This window comes from Pteronotus mesoamericanus, unplaced genomic scaffold, assembly GCF_021234165.1.
Source record: "Pteronotus mesoamericanus isolate MK-2021 breed Mesoamerican mustached bat unplaced genomic scaffold, CSHL_Meso_final contig_90, whole genome shotgun sequence".
NCBI classification, from domain to species: domain Eukaryota; kingdom Metazoa; phylum Chordata; class Mammalia; order Chiroptera; family Mormoopidae; genus Pteronotus; species Pteronotus mesoamericanus.
The window spans coordinates 46,862,319-46,887,900 of NW_026555277.1; the positions used below are offsets into that span (position 1 = coordinate 46,862,319).

General features: G+C 51.3%; 1 protein-coding gene across 2 annotated transcripts in view; it reads right to left on the reverse strand.

Moving 5' to 3' along the window:
• Positions 1–25,582, reverse strand: part of MICAL2 (microtubule associated monooxygenase, calponin and LIM domain containing 2) — a 207,136-nt gene that overhangs the window by 55,047 nt on the left and 126,507 nt on the right. Inside the window, exons 23-28 of one of the 2 annotated variants that reach the window (XM_054586094.1) lie at positions 20,794–20,901; positions 19,534–19,720; positions 18,179–18,267; positions 16,518–16,617; positions 6,104–6,284; positions 4,287–4,471 (exon numbers count right to left, since the gene is read on the reverse strand). In XM_054586094.1, coding sequence (XP_054442069.1) covers positions 4,287–4,471; positions 6,104–6,284; positions 16,518–16,617; positions 18,179–18,267; positions 19,534–19,720; positions 20,794–20,901 — 850 coding nt within the window. Of the gene's footprint in view, positions 1–4,286; positions 4,472–6,103; positions 6,285–12,545; positions 12,768–13,803; positions 13,862–16,517; positions 16,618–18,178; positions 18,268–19,533; positions 19,721–20,793; positions 20,902–25,582 lie in introns of those variants that run through there. The other variant, XM_054586095.1, reaches the window with a different exon arrangement.

Here is a 25,582-nt window from a genome sequence, read left to right on the forward strand (position 1 = left end):
TCTGTACCATCCATTGCCCTGAATATCCTCTTGGTCTTGGTTCCAATGGGAACAGGTACAGGAGGCTGTAGACTATGCACTGAAGAACTAGCCGAGCAAAAAGAACATCAGATATGGAAGAAAATCCCCACACTGGGCCCTCAGATTTGGCCTCAGGCCCCAGGTCCCTGTGGTGGTTCCATCACATTTTTGAGAGAAAGAATGGGGGCGACGCAGGCATGAACACTCACTCGCAGGAGGCAGGGAAGGAAGCAGCCACGGGGGTGCTGTGGGTGCAGGCGAATGAGCATAGGGAAGGCTCACACACAGGGTGCTCTGAACCCACAGCCCCGCTGGCACCACCCTTTCTGTCTCTGTACAAAGTCCTGACCCACTTCCCTGCCGGTGCTCAGAGCTGGGGGTCAACTCTTACCAGCCGGGCTGTGCCGCACGGGTGTCAGCCTGGGGGCTTCCTTTCCTCAGGACAAAGCCCTTCCGCTCCGTACACCCCTCCCTCCCTTACTCTGCTCAGAGATGCCTTGAGTCTGCTCCCACTGGTGGGTCCCCATCTCGTGGACCTGTTTCCATGGTCACATCCATGGGTTTGAGGGTGGCCTGCGGGGACAGGTACAGGGTGCAGGCTCCTTGTCTGCGCATCACAGGTTGAATGATCTGCCTACGATTTTGGTCCACTTCCTCCCCCCAAGGGCAGGCCAGGGTTTTCCAGTCCAGGTGTTTGGCACAAGGAGCAAGCAGGCCTCAGGCACAGCTACATCCTGCTGAGCAAAGCTAACCTCGTATTCAGCTAATGGAGAAATTACTCAAGAAGCATAGAAGGATGCTGTAAGCTCTTACCGCTTCTCCTTGGCTTTTAACTTTGTAGATTGGAACTTATTAGAAATGGCTAAAATTCATGACGGATTTTTCCATCAATGATGTATACAGGGCAACATGTACAAATTTTTATCACAATAGGACAACAGGTAATGTAGGTAATGATTTGACCTGGTAATTTTGAGCAGAGTAAAGCAGGGCTGTTCCCCCGCCTTTTTATTTATTTATTTATTTATTTATTTATTTATTTTTTTTCTTCATATCTATTTTAAGGGAGGGTTTTTGGAGATCTTAAAGGGGATTGTGCAATATGATGCTGATATCATTTTATTGTTAAAAATTAGTAGTGCCCCCCACCCCAGACCACTGGGCCATGTTATCAAATTATTGTCAGGGAAAAAAAGTGGATAAATACCAAATTATCTAAGTCAGAGTGATTGGGAGACAGACTGTCCTCCTAACTCTAACAGGTTTATGCCCAAAAAGTGCAGTGAGCCACATCAGCGCATGTAGTTGCCCAGGCGTGCATTTTGCAGCTCACTCGCCAGACGGGCCTCTGGGAGTGCCCTTCCTGTGCTCCCCAAAGCAAGCGCTAGGCCCTCCTGCAGGAGAGTCTCTGGGGCGCTGACGGAAAGTGCAGATACGTGACCCCAGATACGTGACCCCACTCTAGACCCACCAAGTCTTGATTTCTCAAGGTGGGAGGATAGAAATGTGCCTTTTAAACAAGATCTTTAAGAACCACTAAACTAGGTGTTTGAGGAGAGCATCGCTGAGCATTTTCTACGGCCTCGATAACACAGGGCTTAAGTTCTGTTTGAACCTGTCACCTTGGGTGTCACCTTGGGCTCTACGCTAAAGAACCTCGAGGAGGTGATAGGTTCCTTGATGAGCTGGGGTAGTCCCAAATTGTGGTAAAATATATATAACATAAAAATGACCATTCTAGTCATTTTTAAGTGTAGAGTTCAGTGGTATTAAGGACATTCACATTGTTGTGCAACTATCCACACCATCCACCTCCAGAACTTTTTCTTTGTCCCAAACGGAAACCCTGTACCCACTAAACAACAACTCCCCACCTACCCTCTCCCCTGACCCCTGGTAAGCACCATTCTACTTTCTGTCTCTATTTGCCTATTCTTAGCATCTCATAGAAGTGGAAATTATACAATACTTGTCTTTTTGTGTCTGGCTTATTTCACTTAGCATAATGACTTCAAGATTCATTCCTATTGTGGCATGTGTCAGAATTTCCTTCCTTTTTAAAGCTGAATAACATTTCATTGTGTGGATATAGCACAATTTGTTTATCCATTCACCTGCTGATGGATAGTTGGATCGTTTCCCCCTTTTGGCAATCGTGAATAGTGCTACCGTGTGTACGGTGTACATACCAGGATTCTTTGAAAAGCAATACCTTGGCTTTGTCTAGCATTTCCTCGACTTTCCTCTGAACCATATATCCAGGTGAAAATTGCGACCAACAAAGCTCTCTAACACCCACACCATGAAGCCAACTCTACATTATTTGGTAAAGTCATGGACTCACCACAACCAGCAACACAAAGCACAGCACTTAGACCGCACCAGAGGTTTTAACCTTACAATGTGGTTTGCTTTGCAGTGCTCAGAACCATGATGGATGAGGACAAAATTGACAGAAGACTGTCACGCAATCCATCCCTGCCTCTGTTCTGCTCTATATTTTATTCCAGAATGAAACTGGGCTGTCCGAAACAAAATGCTTTGGCCACACTGCCTTGTTCCCTCAGCCCAACCCCATTCCCCAGGGAGAACTGCTTCCTGTTTAGCTGGCATGGCCTCACCTGTCAGTAAGGGATGCTGAATGAAACAGCCTCAGGAAGGCTCTGGCTGTACGTGTTGCAGAGCCATTGCTCAAGACCTATCTAATACATCTCTCAGTATCATCTATTTGACATGAGCTGGAAAATTTCTCCAGAGCAAAGCATTAGAAAAAGTGGTACGTGCACCAAGACCTGCTGCTGTAAAGCAATATATTTTCCCCTCATGAACAATAAGAATAAAAACTGTGTATTTCCTTTTTAATGCTGGCTGCCAGGAAATTCAGAATCAAATTTATGATTCCACTAGACCAACTGTTTAGGAGTATGATATTCTCTCTGGGGTCTATACTTTCTCAACTGCTTTTGTTAACTCTTATCTTGAGACTTTATCTTTCATATATATAGACATACAATTTTGTCTTATGTCTTTCTCATATGTCGCCTAAAATCTCCTGGCAACTGAGGAGAGAGGAGAAATAGGGGAAGGGAGGAAAGGCAGGCAGGCTTCATATTCCTTAACGAGGAGGCTGGAGTCCAGGGAGACAGAAGGGCCGATCCAGGCCAGCCGGACCCAGACAGAGGCAGGCTGCACCCAGCTGGGCACAGCACAGCACTTGCCTCACTGCAAGTGCTAAGCCTTTCTGGACAGCACCACAGATGGTACTTAGCAAATGTGTCCTTTAAAAAAAAAAAGGCTCAGAGGTAGTGGTAAACTCAGAGTCTGCAGGATTCCAGCCTCAGCCCTGGCCTTCCTGGCCCACAGCTTTTTCATGGAGGTTCCTGTGAAACCATCCCCCATGAGAACATTTCCAGGACCAGGTGGAGAGTCTGCTCTCCACCACCAGAGGGCAGCACAGGACAAGTTGAGCTCCCGCTCTGCCGGGCCCACCAAGGAAGGCCATCCGTCCTGCTGGTGGCGAGTGTCTATTAGCCTGCTCTTCCCACCCAGAGACCTCACGAAGCTCTGGCCCGAATTAAAACACTCATTCAAGCCACCTTTATGAAAACAAGTTGGGTTTCTAAAGACAACTACTTCTTAGGGTGCAGAGACACCCAGCATTTGGCCACGCTGCTTACTGCTGGGAGCCCTCAGGAAAGCAAGCAGTCCATTTGCTCACCTGTAAACTGGGCTTCACAACACTTACCTCACAGGGTCGTCTGAGGGTGACCCATGTACGGGAAAACCTCTGCCCATTCGGACTACTCAGTGAAAGTGCATTTATTATCATGTAGGTAGGTTTACTGCATCCCACAAGCCTCAAGTACTAGTTATGGCCCTGTGTGGCCCCCAAGTAGCCCCAGGGAAGCTGTGCTACCTGGGCCTGCATGTGGTCCCACAGCAGCTGAGCCCACTGTCTCCCCTGATGGGCTGTGGAATGCAAGAGGGGCCCCGTTGGAGATACAAAGGAGGTAAGAAGGAGACCACTCCAAGCAAGAGGGTCCTGGGGCGACCTCATATCTGCCTGCCTGTGACACACAAGGGCAGCCGGGCTCCTTAGCTGCCGCCTTATTTGAGATTCCAAAGCTTCCCATGAAGAAGGAGGCCATCTTGGGTTACCCCTACGTGCACCCGAACCCCCTGAAGCCCCAGCCCCACTGCCTCTGGGCCTGTGTGCCGTATTGCCTATCACCTGGGCCTCCCGTGCGGGAGGGCTCTCTGCTCACCATGCAGGGTGCTGGGCTCCTCGGGACACTGTGCAGAGAATGTCCGGGCCAGGGTCTCCCTCAGGGAGCTGTGGCGAGCAAGGGGCTTCATTGGGAGTAAGGGTTGTGGCTGCTGGGGTCTTTCCTCACAGGGCTCTGCAACGGAGACCTCGCTGTGGCCAGCACAGTCCAACTCTTCATCAGAGCTGGAAGGAAGGGAGAGACAGTGGGTGACCAAAGAGCCCTGCCATTCATTCCCGGAAGCCACAGTGCGCTCTGCCCACCTCTGCCTCCAGCAGACCATGGGGTTCAAGGGCAGGGTGGAGGTGCTTAGCTACCTCTGTACCCAGCACCAGCCTCAGGCTTTGTTATGGACTGAACTGTGTCCCACCAAATGCATATAAAGTCCTAACCCTTAGTACCTCAGAATGTGACTGCATTTAAAGACAGGGTCTTTAAAAAGAAAATTAAGTTAAAATGAGGTCATGAGGGTGGGGCTTACTTAATATGACTGGTATCATTACGAGAAGAGGAGATTAGGACACAGATGGGCACAGTAGGAAAATGTCATGCGACTGTGAAGATAGCCATTTACATATAAAGTAAGGAGAGGAGCCTGGAACAGATCCTCCCCTCACACCCTCGGAAGGAACCAACCCAGCCAGTATCTTGCCCTCAGACTTCCAGCCTCCAGAACTGAGAGAAAAAAATCTCTGTGGTTTAAGCCACCCAGCCCGTGGTACTTTATGGCAGTCTGAGCAAACGGGTACAGGTGTGGATCAGAGCAGGAGAAAGCAGCCCCGCAAATGTGCAGCCAAGTATTGGTCCTAAACCTTCAGACATTTAAGGCTTGGGAATGGATGGGGGAATGGAAAAGACTGCCTGGGGGTGGGGGCGGTGGGAGTATTTAAGGCGGGTCTTAGATGACCAGCAGGAATTCACATGGCAGAGAAGTTGGAGCAGGGTGTCCGAAGCAGTAGGGAGGGCCCGAGTGGGGCCCCAGGGTGAGAAAGCGCAAAACCTATTGGGTGGTGACATTTTAGTAAATATGTATCTCTCTATTTCATATATTTATTCTCTCTCTGTCTCTTTATATATACACATACGCAGGTATATGTATACATGCGTATATATGTATACTGGGGCTGTGTTTATGTATATGAGGTCTGTCCTCATATATTTACTCTTTATATATGCACACATATATACACGCGCGCGCGTTTGTGTGTGTATGAGTATATACATCAGTGTGCTTCTTTTTATTAGGTTACTGCCCCTTATCCATCTGTGGGCTTTGGTGGACTGTCCATCCAGCAGGATGTCCAAGCCCACTGGTCACACCACCCCAGTCCTGTTCACTGGTCAGCCCCAGAGGTGGGCATGTGACATGCATGGCCCCCTTTGCAGGCCTGCCTTGAGACCTTGGCGTATGGGTATGAATTTATGGATGGGGCCGAGGCCCTCAGCAGCCAGGAGGCCCACACAAGGAGGCAACCTCCCTAAACCACTGTGCAGTGAGGCAACAAGGGAGAGCAGCTATCCGAGCCTCTGGCTCCAACCGTGGCTGAAGTGGGTGCCGCCCGTGCACTTGCCCACCAGACAAACCAATGCATTTGCCTTTGTTACTTAAGCTAGTTTGAGTTGCTCTACAGTTTGCCTATTAATTCTTCGATCTTTTGTACCCTATGAAACAGGTGCTGTGGTTGTCTCCATTTTACAGATGAGAAAATGGGGGCACAGAGAGGTCATACTGCAAGTCAGCAGAGAGAAGACCAGCTTCTGATTGTGGGCCCCTTCTGAACCCATTCTGCCCCCATCCCACAGCAGCCTGAGTATACCTGTCATCACTGGTGACCAAGACGCACACAGCCAGCACGTCCTGCCCAGCCACGTCCTCCCCGGGGCCGATCCTCACAGAGGTCCACTCGGCGGGCGGGGGAACGGTGGCTTTGCCTTCCACATCGCCAGGCTCTGGGTCCGGGATGCTCTTGGGCTTCTTGGGAGAGGTTGGCTCATCTGCTGAGAGGAGAAGAGGGTCTAGAGAGATGGTGGGCACGAACAGCCCCACAGGGCAGCTGCTCCCCAGCAGAGGTTTGGGCAGGCTGCTGGCAGGGGCTGGAACTTGCCCCCAGTTCTGCACTCCCACCCATAACAGAGTTGTGTTTTGCCCTGTGATCTTGCCACCTGTTGCACCACAGGAGGTGGGAGGTGCCTCCCTGCCCAATGGACATGGGGCTTGACCAGGAGGCTCGTTTGGACCGGTGGAAATTAGTGGATATAATGTGACTGGAGGCTTTAAGTGGCCTTGCTGTTGGGCTAGTCCACCCACCCTCCTGCTAGTTGCCATAAGAAGAGCTTGCTCCAGATGGGCACTGCCTTTTATGCCTTGATCCCCAATTGCAGACACATGGAGCAGATCGATAGCCAACCTATGGCCTGAAGCCTGGCCAATTCCATGTGAGCCCAGGCCACCCTTAGACCTGCAGCCTGAAGTAGAGCCACCCTGCCAATCCACAGACCCCTGGGCAAAAAAAAAAAAAAAAAAGGAAAAGAAAAAGAAAAAGAAAAAAAGAAAAAAGAAATGCTACAAGTCTCTGAGATTTTGGAGGCTTGTTACACAAAATTACTATAACAGAGACCTGACTCTGTACCTGACTTATATCTGAGTACAGGTATGTGTGCTTGTGAGCTGCATGTACAAATACTTATACAGTCAACAGATGCTACTGAACCAGGCCTGTGCTAGAGACTTGGAGGTGAATCAGCCATGGTCTCTGCCTTCAGGGATCTCTTTCTGTTTCACAGGGGAGATAAAGCACATTCACAAATGTCTACATTATAAAGTAGGCCACCTAAGAGTGAAGCCCAGACAGGGCGGAAGGGGATGGAGATCCGACTTCATGCAGGAAATGCTCGGTGTCAAAGGCACTACCCTAATGAGGCTTGAAGAAGAGTAGGGTTTGAACACACAGAGCAAAGAACGGTGGTGCTCCAGGGGCGACTCCTGCGAGCAAAAGCAATGTGGGGAAGCACTGCCATCTACATGGGAACAGAAAATAAGTCCGCATGGCTGGAGGGCAGGATATAAAAGAAACCAGCAGGAAATGATGGTGTTACCATCAACCCAAATAGGCCTTGAGAGGCAAGGCCAAGAGCACACTGACTCCAAGGGCAGCCACTGAAGAATCAGAACATTGGGCCTGACCTCCTTAGATTAGCATCACAGAAAGATTGTTCTAGTTGCAGAGTGGAAGTTAGACTGTAGGACCCATGCGGAGCAGAGAGGGAGACTGCTGAGGAGACCTAACGGCCGAGAATGTGCAGCTGGGTGAGAGGGAGTGAGGGAGTCAAGAGCTGCCGGGCAGGATGGGGCCGCTGCAGGCAGAGGTGACCTGTGTGGGGCTGCAGTGGCACCTGACCCATGGCCCCCACAGCTCAGCAGCCAGCCAGACCTGCACGGAACACCCTTGTCCAGCATGGAGGAGAGGTGGACAGGGTGGGGGCTCTGAGTGGCTTCCTGGGCTTCTGGAGGGGTGGGGACATGGCTGACTGATGACCCCTCAGGACCAGCATCTCTCCCAGTGGATCCTGGACATCCGTAGGAGGGACTGGGTTGGGGGAGGGGCCGCTGGGAGGTAGAGACTTTTGTGGAGAACCTGGTGCTCTCTCTGATCAACACCTCACCCAGCAAACGGCCCCAAAGGAGGCTTTGCTGTCCCCTCCTCTGCCCCTGAGGTCCAGGCCACAGCTGGGTCTTTGAGGTTCCGTGCCGCCCCTCAAGCTTGTACTTCTAGACGCCTCTTTTCATTCCTGAGGGCTCCTGCTTACATGCCCATACTGGGAGGGCTAGTTCTGGTAATGGCAGTGACTAAAAGGCAATGACAAAATGACACCAACTCATCATCCAGTGCCCATGTGCCTGTTTAACACTTTGTGTCCATCACCTCCAACATCCTGGCAACTGAAGGACAGGATTATCATCTTCATCGCATGAGTGGAGGAACACGGAGTCCAGAGAGCAACTGAGCCAGGGCCGCCCGGTGAGTCAGCTGGATGGGCCCTTGCTGGGACACAGAGCGCCCCAGGTGAGGGACTAGGGTGCGCCCCCTGCGCCGCCTGCCCCGGGCCTGGCTGCTGTTTGTCATGGACTTTGCCCTAAGTTATCTGTGGCCATAGGGGCTGCCAGGGGAGGAGGTGCAACCCAGCACCAACCTGGCCAGCTGCCCCCGGCCTCCCGGACGGAAGCCAGCCTCTTCTGAGCCGAGCATCTCGGCCTCCTCACGGTGCTCTGGCCGGACACCGGCTCCCTGGTGGATGATCAGCCTCCAGGGCCAGAGCCAGGCAGTGTCCCGGGAAATGCCTGTCCTTGCACACCGGTCCCAGCAGCCGAGTCCAGAGGCCCTTTGCTGGCTAGACCCCGCTGTAGAGTCAGGGTGCGGACCCTCGTCCCAGTTCTGCTGGGGGAATTTTTCCTGTTTAGACCCAACTCTGGAGACCCTTCCACTCTCCCCCCGAGCCAAGGGAGACAACATGTTCTCGTGTATATTGCTATTAACCCCATTTTACGGATTAGAAAACTTAAGATCATGCCCCTTGGAAGGCAAAATAGAAGCAAAACCAAAACTCCCTTCTCCCAGTCTATCGACGGTGTCAGGACAGACAGCGTGTTAATTCTCTCCAGGTTCTTCCTCCTGAGCCATGAACTGGTGCCAGCAAGCCCTTCCCCAGCCCAAGCTGAGCGCAGGCTCCTCAGTCAGAGGTCCAGGTCAGAATGCAGGGCCTGCCCCTCCTTTATTAATTCTACAAATATTTATTGAGGGCCTAGGAGGTGCCAACCACTGCGCCATCTGTTGGGGTTATGAGTGGGCAAAAGAAACAAGGTTTTCTGCCTTTGAGGAGCTTGTGTTCTGGCAAGGGGAAATATAAACAATCCACATGATCAGTAAGGAAGTTATATGATAGGTTGAAGGCGACAAATGCTATGGAAAACTGTCTAGTCAGGACGGCTGGGGGTGCAGGCTGCAGTGTTACAGGCAGCTTGCACTGGGAGGGAGACATGGGAACAAAGGTTTGAATAACAGGCAGGGTCAGCCACATGGACGCTGGGGAAGGGCACTCTTGGCAGAGGGAACAGACAGTACAAAGGCCCGAAGACAGGGAGGAGCCCAGCGTGGCTGGGACGCCGTGTGCGAGAGCAGGCTTGAGTCACAGGGGCCAGGCCGCATCAAGCTGTCCAAGCCCATCGCAAAACTAAAGCAAAACTAACACACCTGCCAGCAGGCGGCAGGAGAGACGTGGGCTCCGGAGCTGAGGCTGGGTGTCTGGAGGGAGGTTGGGAGATCAGAAAACTAGAGACAAACAGACGTTGCCTCCCAGTGTGCACGGAGACCTCTGCTGAGTTCCCAACCTGAAGCTGTCCTGTCAGGCGCTCTGAGGCCCTGATGATCTAGAACGCCCAAAGAAAGTCCCCTTCAGGACATGCCCTGCTGCACAAAACCAGGAAAATGCCACCTAGACCTCAGCCAGAGTTCCTGCTGCCCTGAGTGCCCAACAGGCCCGCTCACCAAGTCTGCCGCCACAGAGCCCTCCGCCGCTGAGTCAGCACCAAGGGCTGAAGTCGGAGTCCAGGGCTCTTCCCACGTGCCAGGGCTGTTCTGAGAGCAACACCTGAATCCTGGCCAGGCCCGTGGGGCCCTCTGTTCCCTTACAGTTGAAGATACTGCTCTAGATCACCTAGATCAGCATCGGTGAACTTCCTTAGTATCAGTACCAACCTCAAGGTTGCCATGAGGAGGTGAAGAGTTTACGAGATGCTGCACAGAGAGCGCTTGGCCCCGCGCCTGGCACAGAGGAAATGCTCAGTCAGTAACAGCTGGCCCCGGGGCAGGAAAAGGAGCAGTTGCTTCTTTTACTTATTTAAGGAATTAAAGAAAAAGCTGTAAAAGTGAATGAGTTCACAGAAATAAAGGAGAACAGCCCACCCACTCTGCTTGACCCACTTACTCTACTTTACATTCTGGTTGCACGGAGATTTGTTTCTTCGGCTGGATTATTTCTTTAGGATCACTTCCCTGGGGTAGGATTACTGGGCCAAAAGGTCGGCGCCCTTTTATGGATCTCAATAATTGTTGCCATATTGCTTTCCAGAAAAGACTGTCCCCATTGACTTGTATTCAGTTGTAGTTCTAAGATCATATATTTTTTTTAAATCTACTTTTTTTCTTTATTAATTCAATGGGTACAGCATAATTTCTTCACATTCCTTTTGTAAATGCTTGCTTTTTCTTTTTAGCATTTACTTTTTAATTTGCTTAAGTGTGAATTGTCCATGCCTTGCCTTTGCCCATTTATCATTGGGTTTTTAATCAACAAATATTAACTGTTCAGTGACAACTGTGCCAGGTGCCTGGAAATGCCTGCTGTGCATGAACTTGTGATGTCACACAGCAAGGTCCTTCTTTGTTATCACATCTAATTCAGAGTTTTTTTCCTTCTGACTGCCTATTAAATATTTTCATCTTTATTTTTACATATTGAGTCTTAAAAATGGATATAGTCAGATTTGTGTCATGTTTTTCCTATGAGATTTTTTTCTGGAAAGAGATTTTAAAGCTTAGAAAGTTACCATCCCAAGATACAATCAGTTCTATTTACTATTTTACTTTTTTGAGTTTAAGTCTTTAATCCAATGCTTCAGGAATGAAGAATACTCTACTAAACACTTAAGTAAAATGTAATATGTGAAACAAAAACTCCCCCCCAAAACAAAAACACTAATTCACCTAGGTATGGGAAAGCCCACTTGAACAAAGGTAATTAAGCTCCTTTACTAGAGAACTCCTCAGTGACTTGGATGTGCTAATAAACCTAAGGTTTGGGAGGACTGGCATGATCAGCATAAAACATTTCTCACACTGGGTGACTATGGAACCCTTTATGCACAAAGCACGTCCTGGAGCTAGTGGTGTTCCCCTGCCACACTTTGGAAAATGTTACTCTAACCTGTCAAGTGGAAAAATCAAAGCCAAACTATAAGCTCCATGAGAGTGAGGACCTTCATCTGTTTCATTCCCTGCTACAGTCCCTGCACGCCTCAGACGCTCAGTATTAGTTGAGTAAACAAATGAGTGCGCGCAAAATGAAGGGAGCACATAAACCTAGTACACAACACTGCGACACAAACACTCCAGGATGCAGGGAGAGGCAGGGACTTGGTGTGGTTCACTGCTACATTCCTAGGACCTAGAACATGCCTAGCATGGCAGGCATTCAGCAAATACTCGACCAGCTACATGAATCAAGGATGGAGTTTCTTGCCCAGCCCAGTCCTGACTTCAGTCCCTAACACTCTTTCGTGGAATGGGATGAGTAGCACACCTTGGTCACGACTCCAAGCAGCTCTGAAGGCTGCTTCGGGTGCCTGCAGCCGGGCTCAGACCCAGGGACCCAGAAATGCCCCTTGGGAGGCACAAGGGCCCTTGGAAATTCACAGATGAGTTTTCACACCAGTGTCAGAAACCCAGCTATATTCAGCCTGGCGATGGCAGGCATCCGCCGCCCCAGGGAGGGTGAGGACCAGACTCTGAAGGCAAGTGGGACTCCAAATCCTTCCTTTAAGGACAGCCTAGAGTAGGGCCAGAGCCGGCCATGGCGCGGTCCTCAGAGAAGCCCCATGAGCAGAGCCTTGCAGTCTAAGATGCTGAGTCATTGAGCCTTTCGGGGACAGGACAGGCCTCTCAGGATCACAAATGGCTCTTCATCTGGATGAGCACATCTGCTACGTTCCCTGCCAGCCTGAAGCCAGCCTGCGGCCCTGCCTCCTGCCCTTTCACCCACCACTCAGCTGGGCCAGCGTCACATTTTCAAGAACAGCCTTTGTTATACAGGAACCTAAATTAGCACACAGCTCCTAAGGAAGGTCCTCCAACAGGTCCCTGCTTGGATGTATGGGAAAAATGGGAGTGAGCTGTTAAGAGTCTGTTTCTAAGAGCTGAGGTGATACTGGCCCTCACCAGCTGTGTCCAGCATCCAAAACAGAAAAGTGCCATGAGTTTTCAAGAAAGAGACCCCAAAGCCTGGCCCAGGAGCATTGGTGGCATTTTCCAAATATTACCCCTGGGTAATATTCACTTGCAGAGTGCCCAGCGCAGCCCCAGAGAGTCCCATGTCACCACCAGTGCGAGTCCCGCCAGCAGTTCAGGGAAGACTGACCCCCTAAACTAACCCCCGTGTTTCAGGTTTGAGCAGCTTTCATGGCAAAGAAGAGAGGAAACAATGAGCTTTATAAAGAACCATATTTATTTTCATTTACAGCATCAAATACCATAAATAAAGCTAAACATTGGTTGCTGTGTGCAAAATACAGGGTTCCATGTGGCACTGTAAATGACTGCTAACGGTCACAAACATGCATTGCGATGAGATGGGGCAGGCTAGCTAAAGAGAAGGCTGAGAGGGGAAGAGGACACTCTTTGGTTGACATTCTATAAAGGGAGGGAGACTCTGCAAGAGAAGATAAGACAAGAGCAATGACTTTGTACTGGCGAGGCTCTGCACCAAGGCAGTGAGTAGTGCAGCATGCGGGGCAGTGCAGACAGGCCTGGAGTCAGCGAGGCTCTGGGCCACATGCAGGGCAGACACCACCTGCAGCCTGAGACCGCGAGGCCTGGCCTACAATAGCTCCACTGTGCATGGTGTGGTGTTTCTCTTTCAAAGCCCTTTGAATGTCCTGCTGCTTCAGGTAATGAGTCAACAGGGAAAGTGTGCTTTGCACAGAGCCATGGGGCCGTTGCAAGCGGCTGCTGCGGGCTTGGGGCTGAGCTGAGTCATTTCTCAAAGCCATCCCTGAACTCTGACATGATCGTTCTCATTGAAGTTTCTGCCTCATCTGAGACTCTGTGAGCCAGGAAGAATACAAAGAGCCACAGCAAAAGCATTGGATCTATAGCATAGGCTGCAGCAGGGAAAGGATCTTCTAGGGAAAGTGTGATGATGTGTTCAAAGTTCAGAGTATGGATCAAGCTGGTGATGAAGCCTAGGAGTATTTTTTTAATCCCTCCAAAAACAGATACTTTTGGTTTTGATCAATGACATTAATAATCTTTATAGTAGAACCAATTTAAGAAGATGCTTGTATGTATGTGCTTTTTCAGAAGCTCCTAGACAAAGGAGTTCTTTTCAAAGGTGAAGGAGTCCCCACTGTGCTACTGCCTCACACTCAGGGGTAACCCTCCCAGGAAGGCAAGTGGCTTTGTAAGGGCAACTGGACAAGCATGAGCACAGGCCACAGGGGAACGGGGGGCAGGCGAGGCATGCACCTGGCACGGGCCGGGCTGACGGCTCAGGGGTAAGTGGAATTGAACACCTTTTCAGCTGGACACCACCCCACGCTGTTCACCCACCATGTCACCAAATGAGTCCGTTAGTACGCAAGACACTCGCAGTTAGCACAACCAGTACCACGGCGGGGAGGGCGGGGTGCGGAAAGCAGCTTACGAGTTAGTCCCACTCTCTGAAAATCAGCAAGAAAACCAGTCACCTCAGAGCAGAAGTGTGTCAGCCAAGAAGTGGGTGTAGCACTGGAAGGCTGAAATGAACTGACGACCACAGTGTAAGGTTGGAAGGAGAGAGACAGAAAAGAGGACTTAGTTTGGCGGGGAGGAAAGGAAAAAGACCAATAACAAGAGAAGACACAGGAGTTTAAAATAAGGCAACCGATAAACAAGGGGAATCTTCCCCAAACAAGTCACTGCTTGCTTAGGACAGATGAACCTTTCTGGCAGCGAACCGCTCCTTAGCTGCAAGAGTGGACGTGTGTGGTTTGCATTTGCAACAATCCACAGCTCTCCACTCAGAGTCCCACATGCCCTTAGGACCCCCGTCTCCCAATGGCCCCACCAGTCCCTCGATGGTCCCGATTTTGCTCTAGTGTCTCATATTCACTCTTGAGTACATTGCGGAGGCTTAGAGGTCTCCATGCCCTGTGTGTTTGGTGCTGCCCACCAGGAAGGTTCAAAGTCTCAGAACATTACAAACATCTTAGGCTTCAGACAAGCACACCCTGTCTCACCAGAGTAATTCAAACCAGTCTCTTTAAGGTCATAAATGACATTCTCAGAGATTCTAACTGGGGCTTCATGGAGCGTTCCACAGGGCATCTCAGCCTGCCCTGAGCTGATGACAGCAACAATGACACAGCTGTGCTTGTGTTCACATTGTGACCTGGAGAATTTACTTTCTGGAATCAAACATAAAATGAATCAAGGGCTCCTCCCACCGTGCTGAACATTAAAATCTCAGCAAAGATTTGGAACAACACCATGCAAGTCACGGGACTGAGAACCGTTCCCGCAAGGACAGAGGTGCCAGTTCCCACAGACTTGGCCACAGCCATGCCCTGTTTTACCCAAGGGTTTCGGGAAGTGTAAAAATGCCTTCCCCCTTCTTCTCACCCCATAGAAACTTGTCACCTCAAAGCCCTCAGGAGCTCTGGTTCCAAACATGCTCCAGGCTCCATCCTTACTTGATCTCAAGGAACTCTCTAGGGTGACAAGTGCATGGAGCTGTCCGTGGCCCAGCAACTCCAGTTACGCTGAGCACAGTGGAAGGCCTTTCCCCCTCAGCCTCTCCATCGTTCAACCAGACCCAGCAGCTGTGCATGTCCAGGCAGAAGAGTCGGGGGAGCTTAGACCTCCTCCCGATGCCCCGAGGGGAGAATGCAGGTAGGCCAATGCTTGTTTCTGCCCCTAATAGGACATATTTCTTGGCATTAGTCAATAAACAGCTTCCACTCCCAGCCTCCCCTGCCAATTGAGAGAGAGGGGACCTTCCCCCTGGAGGTCAGACACATTCCTTTGCTAGAACAGTGTGAAAATAAATGATTTCTGACTGTTCTGACCAAATATGCACAGTGGCTGAGTGGCTAAGAAGCCAGCATGTCTGGAAGCCGTGTTCACTGGGGAGGCCGTGCTTCCCAGAAACAATACCCTGAGGTGCTACAAATGCCCTCAGTCCCAAAGGACGTGTTATGAGAGGGCAGATTCTTCCCTCAGCCTGACCATTACAGACCCTGCGCGGCCTTGGCTCAGACTGAAGCCTGGGCTGGGGACCTGATAAGGAACCCCAGGGGACATAGCTCTCCTTCGGCAGGTACCGCGTCAGCGTGACGGAGCTCTGCGTGGTCAGGAGCCACGGGCTTCTGCTGCCGTGCTCACTAGTGCCTGTTGGTAGCGATCTGCTTGAAACCCCGTGGTTCTGGGTCATTTGGCTATGATTGGGTATGGGCGGGCGGGGGAGGCTTTAAACTACTAATTTACATCAAAATAAAGGAGCAAAACAGTTTTCCTCCCGCTGGGAGGACATGTAACAGCCAACTACACATGGCCAGGTGCCTTGTATGTTTAATTCTACTTTGTTCTTCTACTTTTTTCTTTTAAAATGATTATGCTTCCACGTTGCAAAAAAATTGCCCCCTCTTGACGAGTGGCCTCTGGGCACAAAAATAGAAAGGCACCAGTCAGGAGACGGCACACTCACTTTTGTTTATCTAAAACCCAAATCACGAACGTGGCAGCAGGGACTCTTACAACTGACTGGCGCGTGGAAGGGATTTGTAATACCAGTTAAAGACTTCAGACTTATGTTTAGAAAAATTGATATGCACAGTAAAAAAAATGCTTTTTCTTGGCTTATTAAAAGTTAAAAATTGAAATGTAAACCTAGAAATACAGTTCACTTTGGTATAAAAGAAATACAAATCTGTAAAAAACATCCTTCATGCCGTGCTGGCCCCAGCACGGTTCACCCTGACAAGGCCGGTGCAGGTGGCCAACTCTTTGGCTGTGAGCTAACCAGTTAAAGGACGCCCGGCTTCCTGACCAGCACCTCAGCTCACAACAAACACAAGACCACCTGCCCTGGAAATGTGAAGGCCATTACGGGGGGCGGGGGGCGCCCCTCAGTGGCGCTTGACCGGGAAGTACCTGAGCACCCAGTCACGGATGCTCTCGAGGGACTCCTCAGACTCCCGGTACATGGAAGCCAGGACCTCTGAGAACACCCACAGGAGGGGCAGCCCGAGGCTCAGGAGCTCGTACGTGTAGCAGTAGTTGTAAGCATTGTCCCTGAAATGCAGGCCGACGGAGCGCAGGAGTCCCTGAATCCAGTTAAGCAGGCTCCGGGGAATTTGAAGCAGGCCCCACGACAGCCTGAGAGGCCAGCTTAGCGCCTTCCTAAAGGAGGAAGTGGTGATACCTGGGGGGCTGCCTGCCGGCGGGCCAAGAGCAGCGGCTGCACAAGAGCTTTCCGTAGCGGGGTCTCGCCGAGGGGCTTCTTGCTCCTTCCACATCTCCTCCTGAGAAAGATCAAAGAGAGTCCATGATTCTCACAGCGGGCCCCTCCGATAGAGCAGACGAAGAGAGCCAATAAAGACAGAACTTGGAAGACCCAGCCCCGCAGATAATCTCAGTGCCCAGGCACAGCTAAAGGGGGGCTGAACATGGGCGTGACTTTCCTGGGGGCACATTAATCACGGGGCTCACTGTCCTTCAAAGCACATGTCCTTTGATTCCAATCACATTTCTAATGATCAATCCCAAGTGAATAATCTCAAATATGGATAAATATGCATGTACAAAGATGTTCACTGTAACAATATTTATAAGGTAAAAAGAGTAAACAACATGAATGTTCAGCAATATGAGACTCATGAAATAGTTGACTATTTTTTATAGGTGCCAAAAATTATGCTCCAAAGGAATTTTTAAAATTTATTTTTATTTTGAGAGTGTAGAAAGGAGGGAGAATCGATGTGAGAAAGAAACATCGACTGGTTGCCTCCTGCAAGTGCCCAACTGGGAACAAAGCCCACAACCCAGGCATGTGCCCTGATCAGGAATCGAACTGGTGACCTTTTGGTTTGCAGGACTACACCCAACCAATTGAGCCATACCAACCAGGGCATTACAAAGGAATTTTTAATGTTATAGGAAACTGGGTGTTTTTTCTTAAATTATATTTTATCGATCATGCTATTACAGTCGCCCCCTTCCACCCAGCACCCTCACTCCCTCAGGCGATCCCCCCACCATTGTTCACGTCCATGGGTTGTGCGTATAAGGAAACTGTTCTTGATACAGTGTTAGAAAAAAAAAAAGAAAGATAAAACTATAGCGATAGGATTCTGACTAGGATAAAATACATTTACATAGGAAGGAGTCTGGAAGGAAATGTTTGTTACAAAATTATGGTTTTCCCAGGATAGAGTGACAATGAGTGATTTAACTTTCATTCATTATATTCTTTAATTTATTTATCCACTTTTCTACATTGAGCCTATATTAATATATAATCAGAAAAAAGCTATACATTGGGGGTCTTTGCTGGCAGTTGTGATTAATTAAGCCATAGAAGGTATTTACTAAGAGCTGTCAGAGGGGGCGCTATAACTAGCCATCCATAGGCCCTGTTGACTCACCACCTTGCTGACACCTAAGGGCTTGGGGAAAGGACTTGGAAATCTCAGCAAAGTATGGCCCCATACTAGGCATCCCTACAAACAGCGCCCAGTTTCATGTGGTGGGGAGGGGCAGGGAGAAGACAGGACACAGAGGACCATGGGAAGACAACCAGTAACTTTTACGTCCCTGGCATAGGAGAAAGCTCTTCTGAGCTCCTCAGGAGAGGCCAGCACAGCCACTCACCTGGGAGCTGGCACCTGGTGGGACAGACCCTGGAGGCCAGCTAAACAGACTGAGGCAAAGGGACCCCTGACACCAGGGAGTAGAGTTCTCTTCGCCACCTGTGGGTCTCAGTCCTTCTAGGGTCAGAAATGTCGACCCACTGTGGAGGGACCCTTGGGAACCTTCTGTTTAGGGGCCGTCGTGGGTCCGCCGGCCCTTTCAAGGCAAACATACCTCTCTTTGTTGCTTCAACTCTGCCCGTCTCTTTCGTTGCTGACTATGGGTTTTACCGTGAATGAAATGCGCCTTGCAGAAGAATTTGCCTGTAAAAAGACACACACACACACACACACACACACATTTTCTCCTGTAAGCCAGAGCCACAGCAGACGTGAGCCCAGCACCTGCCACTGTCTAAGTCAGGAAGCGCCAATAATGGAAACAAACCCAGGACAGCTCACGCTTAGGAAAGGGTTTCTGGCACCTGCCTTGAAGTGGCACTGAGATGAGGCACAGGACCCTTTGCTGCCTCAAGGCAGGCTGCAGAAATGGGGGGCTCCCAGGTACGGGGCTAAAACCCGCAGATAATCTGAAGGCCAAATCTCTTCCCAAGACCAGTTGTCAGGCAGCAAAATGGACAGCAACACCATTTCTAGCTCCTTGTCCTTTCCGGGACCCCTGGGGATGGGAAAGGCTGGGAACAGACGGCAGCAGTGGCAGGGAGGGAAAGCCCAGGTGAGACACACACTGGGCCTCTGGCCACTGCCCAGGACCTTGGGCGCTTTCTAGAAAACCCTTCTTTGCTCACCATCACATCAATAATAATAGTGATGGGAATAATGACAACAATAGGAGAAACTTATATAGGACTCACAATATACCAGGTACCATTCTAAATGTTTCCCGTGAATTAACAATCTTAGGTGCTTCCCATGAATTAACAACCTTGTGTGCTAAGTACTATTATTATCCTAATTTTATAGACAAGGAAACTGAGGAACCAGGAGACTAGGGAACAGGTCCAAGGTTACATGACTAATAAGCGCTACCATCTAGATTTGAACCTGGCACTTTAGTGTGAAGGTCTTAAGTCAGGAACACTATGCTATACTGTCTCTCATTATATCTAACAGCGCAAATATCACGGGCTGAAAATTAGAACATAATCGCTTGTTCTAGGGCAATTCCTTTATCCACACCTTCTGATCAGCCACTTACCAGATGTCACTAAAACGTCCCTATGCTGTCATTTACTGAACGCTTATCACATGAGCAATGTGGTGCTGAGCTCATGTCTCTTGACCACACGGGGAGGTGGAAGGGGGCGAGGCTGAATGAGAAAGTGTACAGAGCACACGCAGCACACAGCCAGCGCCCTTCAGGGCCAGCGCACATGGGCTGGCAGCTTCCTCTTCCCCCAGGAGCCCCTGCCCACCGCGGTGGCCCCTCTCTGTCCAGAGGAGCTCTAGGATCCCGGAAGAGCTTTCCTGATGACCCTGTACTCCCTGGGAATCGTTGGGTGTCCCAGAGCCTCTAGGGGAAAGGAGTCCAGGTCAGAGACCAGCACTTCCTTGGGGGACGGTGGTTACCTTCATCGGTGTCAAAGGCGTAGGCAGCCAGGCGCAAGGTGGTGGCACAGACGCTGCAGCGGAAACACTCTCGGTGGAAGAAGTGGCCCTCTGCACTCAGCCGCTCCATCACGTACACACGCTTCTTGCAGAAGTAACAGGTGTCGCTGCCACCCAGGTTCAGGGGGAATGCCTTTCGCATCGTTTCCTGGGGGCACAGGGCATCGGGAGAGAAGAGCAGTGGGTTGGGGTTTACACTGAGTTTCAAATGAGAGGCCTGGGTTTTCAGAGGCTGTGACCTGAATCACAGGGACGTCGTGGGCTCCCGTTTGCTGTTCATGTCACCGCAGGCGCTGCAGCGAAGAGTGAGTGTGGGAAGACGTGCTCCCAACACAGGCCCCCAAACTGCAGGGGCTACTGTTAATTGTATGCTCAGGCAGGCCAGCTGCCGGGCAGGCCCAGGGGGCTGTCCCCTCGCTTGCTTCTCTGGTTTCGGGGTGGGAGTGATGTCTCCTGGCCGAATGGAGTGGGCACCTTTCACAAACACGCCTGCCAGTGACACCCTCTCCAGGAACCTGTCCCAGGGGTTAAGTGTCGCCTGGACATAGAGTGAGCTCCCTGAAGGAATGTTTTCTACATCCTTGTCCCCCTGCAGTGACTTAAGTCAGGAAAGCAAGGCACAGACAGCTTGTGGCATCAAAACCATTCAACAGAATTACAGAAAAGGGAGAGGCCATGTCCCACAGCCCACGGGGCTGCCAGGCAAACTCCGAAATGCAAGGGGAGAGCGGGGAAGGGGGGCAGGGTGATTGTAGGGGAATGTGCCAAAAGGAATTGTCAACTCAAGTCGCTGGTGACAGCAGTGAGTGGCCTTGATTGGAGAAAGGAAGAATTCAAAGAAAAGGGATGTTTTTCCATTACTGAATTCTCAATCTAATGCAATGGGCTACTTAGTTTGGACACTAAACACTGTCAGTAAGGGATATCCGACTGTGTGGACGGCCTCGCCTGGATTTTCACTGAGTTCTCCAGAGCCCCAGACAGTCCGGAAGGTCCTGTGTCTTGTGAAACAACCCCCAAGGTCGCCAAGTGAGGTTTGTCTTTAAGGAAATTGTAGCCTCCCTCTGACTCTGCTCCGATCAGCCCATTCTCAGCCCCTCTTGTCCACGGGAAGGGGCACCTTGAGAGAGGGCCAGGCCATGCCCTCGGCATCCTGCGTGCCCTCCCTGGGAGTCCAGAGCTGGAGTCTGTGGGAGGAAGCTGAGGGATGTGCATTCTTACCAGGTCTGGAGAGGTAGCCTGGGCCTTAGGTCTGTGATCATTCATGTACAGATTGACCAGGACTTCTGCTGCAGCCCCTATTCCGCTGGATACTTTCCCTACCGTCAGCTACCCAAGAGCAGAGGTAGAGGAGACAGAGACAAAGGTAAAGCCAGTTAGCACCGAGGAGGAAAGCAGACAGGCTGGATGTGGGAGAGGGCTCCACACCCCCATGCAAACAGTACCCGACAAGCAAACCCAGCCAGGAGCGGACAGCAGGCCCTCCGGGGATGGAGCAAAGGACAGAAACAGAATCCTGTGACCCTCAGAGAGCCAGCTGACTCTGTAGAACTACACCCACAGGGGTGCAGGGCCTTCAGGAGTCACTGAGTTTCTCAGTGTGCAGATGGGGTGAATTAGTCCAGAGAGAGTAATCCAAGGCAACTTAGCAAATAAACACAAGATTCACGACTCTGCTCCGATCTCTTGACCCTACCCCCACACAGACACCTCCCCATGGCCTTTCTCATCAGCGGCTGGGACAACTCGGGCTGCTTGGCCAGGTCACCAGAAAAAGGCATGTTTGCACCAGTGTCACCAGAGCCTCCAAAAGCCCGTGAGGGCCAGAGGCTGAGCAAAGGAGACAAAGAGCTAAGGAACCGAGACCTCCCAGACACAGACCGACAGCTGACCCACAGTCACCCTCCTACTGAGACCCTCCTGGTTGGAGAGCTGTGAGCTGCAGCTTAGTGAGCGCAGAGCCCCCACGGATGGGGAGCAAGGTTTGGATGCTTCGTTGCCATGAGCTGGTTCTGAGACAGGGCACAAAGCTCTCCACCGCTGAGCTCAGTTTTCAAGTTTAATGAAATGGGGGTAATTGTGCCTGCCTCATGGATATCAGGTAAGACTTAGAGAAGATGTATCAAAGTGCCTGGCACTTAGCAGAGGCTGGGCCAATATGAACTTGACTCCTCCCTCCCTTCTTCCTCTGATTTTGGCAGGTCACGGCCAGCCCGGCAGCTCCCGTGTCCTTAGGGAGCAATGGCTGTGCCTGACCAGAGTCCCTCCAAGCCAGGACCCCACACCCCCTTGCGGATGAAAGCAGTGACGGGAATGGGAGTGAAGCCGGCCCCCGCTGGGCAGGAGGAGGGATCAGGATCAGGAGCTTCACCGCAGGCTCCAGGCAGCAGTGCCCAGAGGGCCCCAGGGCTAGTGCTGGGCAAGGCCGGCCCCGAGGCAGGCAGGCAGCCATTCCACATGGGCCCCGGGACCACCGCCTGACGATGGCCATGAGAGCGGACAGCCCAAGCAACCGTGGCACAATCGTACACGCCGCCCCCTCCAGCAAACACGGCCCGATCCCCCCTTCCCCACCAGCTCTGCAAGGCCACTCCAGGAATGCCGCAGTCTCCGGTGCAGGGCGCCCAACATGCACAGTATGAGGTTCTGTAAATGATGTCCCTGATCCCATGACCCTGGAGCGAGGGAGACTCCAGGGCTTCCCCCAGCCTCTGCATCCTGCTTCTGGGAGATGTGGCCAGAGGGAGCTGCAACTTAGGCGGAGGGCCCTTGGGCACATGCTGATGGCCACTGGGAGAACAAATAACAGGGACCCTTGTGGAGGTAATGGAATGCTCACATCTAAACCCAAGACTGCTTCTGAAAGACCGCATCTAATCCCAGAACAGTACGCCTCTAATACAGAGCAGGAAGTTCGGGGAACAGCCAAACAAAGGGCAATAGCTCCCACAGCTCCCCACCTCCTGTAGTGATGCCCGCCCTCAGAACTGGAGACCAGCTCATCGGATTCCAGCAAAAGCACAGGCACTACAGGGGGACAAATCGGAGGGGCAGCCAAACAGGCTGGAAGAATGATCTCGGCCCCCTTCTCATGAAAGTAACCCCAGCCTAACAGCTACTTTGGACCCATCACTCCAGACCATGTCTGTGGTTCTGGCGGTTTGTGAGAATGCGGCTGCGGGCACCCCATCCCACGGCTCAGACAGGTGGGACCTCCAGCTGCCAGGCTGGTACTCCGCTCTCCACCCCAGGTCCCCGTCCCCCGCTCCAGCTGGCCCAGCCTGGGAGACGTTAGGGTTCTGCTTTCAAGCACACTCTGCAATTTTCAGGGTTTCACAAATGCCAAGGAACTTGGCTCCTGCTTTCAAGAAATGTTCAGGTACACTGGCTGAGGACAATGGGCCACTGTTTGTCTGATGTCCCATCCTCAGCTAAGGTGCCCCCTGCTAAGGCCCCCCACGCAGGCCCCTCAGATGGGGTCTAGAGCATACTAAGTGCCTCCTGGGTTTATGTCAAAATAAAGAGAGGCGGTCAGATTTACCTCCCTGTCCACTGCCCTTGCATGGCCACCTCTACTGGCTTCTCTGGAAAGGCACCATGGTGCGGCTGCCATGATGCCCACATGCAACTACTGCCTCCCCTGAGTTAGCAGGGATGAAGACTGCACTTTCTGGGGCTTTACAGCCAAGTCCCTAATGAGACCTTATTAACCACTTAGCTAATAAGCATTTTGTATCTCTGAGCTTCTGCACAATCATGACTTAGGGAACAATTAAGGGAGCCTGCGAAGGGCTGTGAGGTTGCTGGGGGGTGTCACCGAAACATTCCTGTGCAGTTGTGAGCCTGCTCAGTTGTTCCATGAGCACAGGACACTGTCCAGTCACCTGGTCAGGGGATGCAGGATGCAGGCCATGCCTAGTCTTTCATTATAGGCCCCAAAGGCTCCTCCCGCCGGGTTGCATCCTCATCCCCACTCTGTGACAGTGGCTTTCTGAAGAATGATGGAATGAAAGCCTCCTGAAGGAACAGCGCCGGGTCTCCTACCTACCCTTCCCAGCCTGATAGAAACCATCCCGGAATCACCACTGGTCACTCTCAAGTGGTGGATGGGGATTTCCTGGAGGGGTCACAAGGAGACCAGGTGAGGGAGAACTTGACTAAAGGGATGAAAGGGGGTCCATGAAGCCCACCCCAAAGACCAGCATGAAGGTGGATGTTAAAGCAGGGATCACAGGTTATCTACTGTTTCCTGAGAGCAGGTCACCTTTTTTGGCTCCATGAGTGCACACATGCCCAGCTGGTCTTGGGCTAGCCCAGTGCTTTCAATGGCCAGTTTTCTTTTTAAGCTCTAATCCCTTGTGGCCAGATACTTTGGAATACAAATAAAATGAATTAGCAGAAACACAATCACATGCTTGGGTGTGTGGCAATGCTACATTGCGTCACCCGAGTCTAATGTTTCCTCTCATTTGCTGTGTTCATTGCATCACAGACCAGCACCTGCCCGGGGTCATGCCGCGGTAGCTGACAAGGAAATTACCAGGCTCTCGAGACCCTGAGAAAGAAAGAGATGCTCATAGGGAAGCTTCCAGAAAACTCAGCCTGGTATTGATCTCTGAGTAAGATCTGGAAGTTTTCAACAAGGATACCCATGCACTGAAAGGCAAGTCACAAATAATTTTTGTGGCTGGGAATAATTTGTCAAATGCAAAGTTGTACAATCTGATGATGTGACCAAAAAAGATCATACCCCAGTCACCGGTTTTTTAAGAATTGGTAATTTTGTGGGGCATGGGATGGTTTTTCATACCCCTGTATGTATCATTCAATATTCTCATAAAATTACAGAATTGGGCTACTTCTCACTCCCTTTTCTCCATTGTAAATTCTAATTATTTTTCAGCTGATTAGAGCATGCTGGAATGCCGAAAGAATTCAGGAAGCCCATCGTCTCACATTGTGTTGGATTAACCTCACACACACTGTTTCTCTCTATGAGCCTCAGCTTCTGCATCTGTAAAATGGGGAGGCACCAACATCCTTGCAGGGCTTGCAACAGAGGGTCACCAAAGAGTCTGGGCTGTGCCTCAGATGGCCCTGGGCTCCCAAGAGCCCTCAGCAGGTGGTCAATGAGGCCGAAGCACCGCTGTTGGTGCAGCTTCACGTGTCCGTGCTCTGGGACTCCTCTCCTCACTGGATGGCCTGATGGCCTTCATGGGGAGAACTCCTGGTTGCTTGGGTTTCCTCCTCTGCACGAGTAAGAACAATGGGGCCCACCCAGGATGAGCGTCCTGGCTTTACTCAATCCAGATTCTAACATGATGATGTCACTGTTGTGATATAACAAGCACCAGCACCAGACGTTGCCTAAGATGTCTGGACCTCCCCAAAGAGGCATGCCTGAGGCAAGCCTGTTACCCCCAGCTCGGGATGTGATAGTCTCTGCCTGGCTGTGGGGGCCTTTCTGACCTTGCTCTGAGCTGGCCTGTCTCTCCCCTAGGCTGGCGTTCCCTGATGTCATGACTCTCTCTTATGTACCTCTACACCCGTGGCAGAGGGCTGATGTTCTGAATGAAGGAGGAAGCAAGCTTCTGGGCCCTTTTGTGTCCAAACAATGCTGATGCCTCCCACCTCGGGTCTGGAACTCTGCCAAGAATACCAGGTGTCCAGGCCGTGCTTCTCTACAGAGCTGGGCCACCTGCAGCCACCTGGTCTGCTATGAGTATCATACAGCCCACATGGGCCAGGCAGAGGGGAGAGTGAAGCTTCCAGGGCCTCAGCACTGGGGGCTCACAAGACAAGGAGGTTTCCACAGGCAGGGCCAGAGGGCCGCTCCTGGGCCTGCTTCAGCAGGGGCAGTCCTCACTGTCGTGACAACAGGCTGGTGGACCTGCGTCCTCAGCCATATGCCCAGGGAAGGGAGAGGGAGGGCAAGGGTTGAGAACCCCTTGCTCGAAGGGGTCTGGATACTGCATGCTCAGAGCTGACACATAAGCAGGCCTTCGGGTCT